General features: G+C 36.8%; 1 protein-coding gene across 1 annotated transcript; it reads right to left on the bottom strand.

Annotated features, from left to right (window-relative positions):
* Window positions 1-1,677: 1,677 nt before the first annotated feature.
* LOC107728528 (meprin A subunit beta-like) lies at window positions 1,678-2,508 on the bottom strand (the record flags this gene model as incomplete). Its single annotated transcript, XM_016538731.1, has 3 exons — window positions 2,358-2,508; window positions 2,002-2,220; window positions 1,678-1,830 (listed from the first exon to the last, which is right to left on the bottom strand). Coding segments are annotated over exons 1-3 (523 nt in total), but the record flags the coding sequence as incomplete, so codon positions are not given.
* Between the last annotated feature and the right edge of the window lie 3,669 nt (window positions 2,509-6,177).

Here is a 6,177-nt window from a genome sequence, read left to right as displayed (position 1 = left end):
GAAAATAAATAAATAAAAATAAATTGAATGAAGAAAATATTACATATATATAATTTTTTTAAAATGTATACCTGAAAGAAATTTTCTGCGCATTTTTTTTTTAGGCCCATGGTATTCAATGGCTGACTGTAGTAGGTGATTTCAATAATGTAAAACAAGACCAATAACCTTGATTTATTAACCTATTAACACAGTATACCCCATTTCCCCATGATATGTACTTACAAGTCATTTGCCCACCGGCAACTATAGTTGCCGCTTGGACTTTTGATTAAGTATACAAAAAACTATAGATCTCTTGTAAGATTTGTTTTGTTTGGATGATTCTAGAGACCATCATGATTATGTAGATATGTATATGTCAACAAAAAATACTTATTAGTAACATGAAAATTACATTTCTTTGGGAGGGTTTGCCTTCGCCATGCTTCCTGGAAGTAGGGGTAGGAACTTGACAGCCTCATGTGACAGTAGGGAAGTGAATACTTTTATTTTTTTTCTTGAAATCCTTTATTTGGTTGTTTGCTTGCATGTCATTGAGAAATAAAACATGGATAACATCTAGAAAAATACTTACAAAAGGAAAATAACAACTATAAACTGCGGCAACTATAGTTGCCGGTGGGCTTAAATCTAAGACAGTCTTTGGCATAACTAGGTATGATGCGATAAGACCTGAAATAATCATAAAATAATGTATGTTTATAACACTTTGTGTTAAATTACCTTGGCAAACAAATACAAATAATGGTCAATTCTGTGATTTCCAAAGGAGTTTCTAATATAACTGCTGAGAGAGTGACTGTAAGTTTGGCATTTCTCTTTATAGTTCTCTCTATATATTTTGATTCCTCTTGTTAAGTCATGGAAATGCAATAGCAGATTTTTTTCTTTTTCTTTTACAGTTGGTGTAAACTTGGCAAAAATAATATTTGCTATGTGGGAAAAGTTTAAATTTCCACACAACACTCCTGCTTGATGTGACTCACAGTGACAAGAGTCTGGATTTTTGATGCATCACAACCAAATATATTTGCGTTTATATGGAGTTTGGACGAATGAGGTTTCACAATGGGCAGGGCTACTGAGCATGATAGTGCATAAATGGAAAAAACAATTGCGAAATTCTCAACTCACTTGCATGAAGTTTTATTGCTAGTGATCCTGTGGCTCAAAAATGGCTATTTTCTTTCTAATATAACTGCTGAGAGAGTGACTGTAAGTTTGGCATTTCTCTTTATAGTTCTCTCTATATATTTTGATTCCTCTTGTTAAGTCATGGAAATGCAATAGCAGATTTTTTTCTTTTTCTTTTACAGTTGGTGTAAACTTGGCAAAAATAATATTTGCTATGTGGGAAAAGTTTAAATTTCCACACAACACTCCTGCTTGATGTGACTCACAGTGACAAGAGTCTGGATTTTTGATGCATCACAACCAAATATATTTGCGTTTATATGGAGTTTGGACAAATGAGGTTTCACAATGGGCAGGGCTACTGAGCATGATGGTGCATAAATGGAAAAAACAATTGCGAAATTCTCAACTCACTTGCATGAAGTTTTCTTGCTAGTGATCCTGTGGCTCAAAAATGGCTATTTTCATTGTAAATGAATGCAAAACTCAGTTGGGTTGTGTTGGGTTGAATCCTGCTTTTGTGGTTAGGGGTGTTCATACCTTGACATTGACCCAGGTTGGTGTAGTCCGTCTGTGGACCGCCCTTTACTCTTTGTACACGAGCCCATTTGACATTTCCACCATCACCCTGGATCATACCACAGATATTTGGCTCCTCAAACTGGCAAGAGTCCAGAAAAGTTGAGGCTGTAGCTGGAAGAATTATGAAAAATGTTTAGGACAAGATGAGTGAGAGAAGCAAAGTATTAGTTGAGCAAGTAGTCTTTATCTTAGCAGTCAAACTAATGTCAATATATTTATAAAAAAATAACGGAGGATCATTCAGTCGAGTCTTCCACAGAAAGTGCTTAATCATAAACTTACTACAATTGTATAGCCGGTTCAGCTTGAGCAGGTCACTGTCACTAAACTCCATGCGTTGACCAATCACATCCAAGAATTCTGGTATTTTGGTAACGATGGTTGGTTCACTGGCATTGCTGAAGGATGTCTTACTGTAGTGCATGACTGAACCATAATCATAGGGCACACCGAGAGAGCTTGACACAGTTTCATCATATGAAATAAAGTTGTGCTCTTTACCTAAGTGAGAAACAAATGGCAAAACAGTTAATAATCAAACAGGCGTGTATTTAATATTAGAATATATAGATTTTAGGAGTTTGGCAAGACAGAATGATGTTATTATTGATGCGAGTATTTAAGAATTCAATAGTTACCCTTTTTAATCTGGTCCCACACAATGGTGACGTAGTCGTCTCTGTCAGATCTGGACTGCTCGTGCCAGAAACCCAGCGCATGCAGAAACTCGTGCTCCACTGTTCCTAAACTCTCACATCTTTCACCAATTGACAACTCTTGTTTCCCCATCTGTCGATTCCCCACCTTTGAGTAACATCTGATTGAACATAAAAACATCACCTTTTTTCATCATACCTGAATTTCTCCTTTTTGCAAAAATATACACCCCTTAGATACAGTCAGTGCAATAAAAGTCCCAATGTTTGCACATGCTTGAAAAGGTCTAACATGCTTATTTGCCTAAAATATTATTTGATAAATTTAAGTGATTAAAGATCCACTGAAGTGCCTTGAAGTGTCACAATTTTCAAACTAAACATCCTCAGCATCATTATAGTCACTGCTTTGCTTTAGTAACAGTTTCAAATTGAAACTAAATGGGAAATCTATTAGACTGTGGCTGTCATAAGCTGTCAAATGTGCCTTTACTGAACTCAACAGCTCTGACCCAAGCTGTGATATAAACAAAAGGCTACTGGCTATTTCAAAAGGAGACTTCATAGGCTTCTCGCTATGTATTCCTGTCTTCCTGTTTCAGCTAAAATTACGTCAACTCATAGAATAATATGTACGCTGTTTGAATTGTTCCCTATACCCTATATAGTGCACTACATGCCATCCACCATACAGAAACTACTATGTGAACAGGGCCGTGCGAAGATGGTGAGTTAAGCAGCTGATTTTTTTCAAAGCTTGTGACAGTTGTTCCCAAAAGTTTGCTTGAAGTAAGTAATTCCCACTGTTGTTCATCAAGATGTCTTCACAAAAACTGATTAAACCTGCCAAGCTAAAACTAGACCCCAAAGGGAAAGATTCCTTGCCCAATGTTGAAAAGAAAGATGAAGCAAAAGTAGTGGAGCAAAATAAAAGAGAATGCAGAGATGGCTAATGAAACCATTTTGGAGGCGATATTAAATCTGGAAAGGAGGGTGCATGAGAAGCTGGTGGATTTAAGTGAAAAATCCAAACAAAGCAGCGCCATGATTGTAAGCCTAACGAAGGCGATTCAGTTCAACACGGAAGAGGTGAATGAGTGCAAAAAAAGAGTTAAGGACTTGGAGATACAAAATGATCATCTTCGCAAGAATCGTGATCTTAAGGAGAGGGTTAGAGAACAGGAAAGATATTGTAAAACTGCACTTGGGTTCTTCACTACTCTCGCCTTCAGTGGACTGATTCATTACAGAATACACGACCTACCCTATGAACCCAGCAGTTTCACGTCTCCTCTGCCTGCGTCAGGGCGGCCGGGCTATAGAGGAGTATGTGGCCGATTTTTGTGAGGTATGTCACTTTGTGGATTTTAATAATGTGACCCTCAAAGACATTTTTCGTTTTGTTTGGATCACCTGTAAATAAACTGCACTTGGGTTCTTCACTACGCTCGCCTTCAGTGGACTTTCATTACAGAATACACGACCTACCCTATGAACCCAGCAGTTTCACGTCTCCTCTGCCTGCGTCAGGGCGGCCGGGCTATAGAGGAGTATGTGGCCGATTTTTGTGAGGTATGTCACTTTGTGGATTTTAATAATGTGACCCTCAAAGACATTTTTCGTTTTGGTATTGATGAACCCCTTCGTTCAAGTTTGCCAGGGGGAACTATTTGTTGGTCACTGGAACGTTATATTGACTTTGTTCTGTTGTTGGCTGGGTCATCTCTTACTGTGGGAAAAAAATGTACAAATATACTTATTCAAAATTTTAGTTTACAGGCTTACCCTAACCCAGTTAGACTGGAATGCGTGCCTAAAGATTTCGATATGGTTGGAAAATAATATCTGTCTTTCCCCCTTCCCTCCTAAAGCTAAAGAGGTTAGCTTCAAGATTCTAAATGAGATTTATTCTACCAACTAATTTTTAAGACTGAAATTTAATTTTGATGTAAATAATTGTGTTTTTTGTGAAACAAGTACTGAAACTTTAGACCATGTTTTTCTTTTTGTGTGATATGGTGCAGCCTTTTTGAAGAGAGGTGCAAAACTGGTTATGTTCAAGGAATGTTACATTTCCACCCCTCAATGTGAAGGTATCAGGTTTGGTATTTGTCTTGAAAACAAAGAGTTTGAATTTGTTATTAATTTCTTGTAATGTTTTATGAAGTTTTTTTATTCACAAGTGCAGATGGTTTAAATCTAAACCCAACTTTATCAAATGGTGGAATGAGGTAAAACTCTTATACACATTTTTAAAATTTGTTAAAAACAAGAAAGCCCTTAAGTTGACTTCTCTCTTGGATTTGTATAATTAATTTAAAAAGTTTAATTAAAAAATTTCTTTTTGATGCATTTTATTTGTGGTTGGCTTATTTTATTTTGACTATTTAATTTTAATTTTATTTTTGGTAGTGCTCAAACAAGGCTGAACAAGATTGGTTATATTTTGGAATGTGATTATGTACCTTGTTTGGTTGTAAAATTGATGCAATACCACTGTCACGAATCAAGCCTCTGTGGCTCCCTCTGATCACCACCAGAGGGAACCGTCACCAGAGTACTAACTGTTCTTGCGGACTTCAATTCCCATCACCCCGTACCTGAGACTGATTACCTGCGCAGGTGCTGATCATTATCCTGATTATTTAATCAGTGCCTACCCTAACCTCTGTGCGAAGTCTGTTTATACCCGTCTGATTGTTCTCTGCCTGCCTCTTTAACCTTGTCTGTCTATTGGATTTGTTCTATTCTCTGTCTGCCGCCTGCCTCGACCCTTTGCACGGACTCCGGTTATGATTCTGCCTTGCCTACATTGCCCTTGAATACTGTTGATTTAACTTTGCCTGTTTGACTCATACTGTTTGTTAATAAAGCTGCACATGGATCCCAACGTCACTGAATCTTCATTACAACCACTACTACTACTACAGATCACTTCACATGATGGAAACGCCTTTTGCCTTGCATAAAATAAATAGATTTGATTAGTTATAATAATGAGTGTAATTTAATTTGACGTTAAAATATGTTCTTTAATCTCAGTAGGCCTACTGCTTGTTTATGGGCAGGTTTTGGAGCTCGCAGTTCCCCCGCGAACAGTAGCCCTTCACCCGATCAGATTTCGGCGACACACCGGCACGAGAATTAGCACTATTTCTGTAAAAAGCGATTACAGAGAACGGTTGAATACACTTAAATTAAAATGCTACTTTTAAATGTTACTTTTTATGTCTAAAATGCTTGTTTAAATTTAAATGTATATAATATTGTAAACTATGCTGTATTCACCCAAATAAATTCAATTTGTCTTGTATTTTGTCCACGGGTGTTCTTGCTTACATTTACATTTACATTTAGTCATTTTGCAGACACTTTTATCCAAAGCGAATTACAAATAAGATATAAGAAGCAATCAAAATCAATAAAAGAGCAATGATATGCAAGTGCTATAACTGATTTTTAATTTCCAGCCCATTTTAAGCCAGCAATATAATAATTTTTAAACAATAGTTGACTTAAATAAAATAACCCGGCATGTTTGGTAAAAAACATTTAACCCAACCAGCTGGGTCAAAATAACTAAATATTGGTTTTCTGTCCAATATTTACCCAGCGCTGGGTTGCCAAATAACCCAGGTTGGGTTGATTTTAACCCAGCATTTTTTAGAGCGTAGTCTAGGGGGCGGGGCACTTCGGATTCTAGAAAGCATTTGATTGGACAGGAAGTTTGATGAGAAGCTGAAAAATCGTTGATCCATATTTACGGAAGTTAGAGACTGTAAGTTTTGAATTATTATATCTT

The sequence above is a fragment of the Sinocyclocheilus rhinocerous genome, unplaced genomic scaffold, assembly GCF_001515625.1.
Source record: "Sinocyclocheilus rhinocerous isolate Xijiao unplaced genomic scaffold, SAMN03320098_v1.1 scaffold5966, whole genome shotgun sequence".
NCBI classification, from domain to species: Eukaryota; Metazoa; Chordata; class Actinopteri; order Cypriniformes; family Cyprinidae; genus Sinocyclocheilus; species Sinocyclocheilus rhinocerous.
The sequence above is the reverse complement of the archived record's forward strand: the minus strand, read 5'-3'. Positions and strand labels throughout refer to the sequence as shown.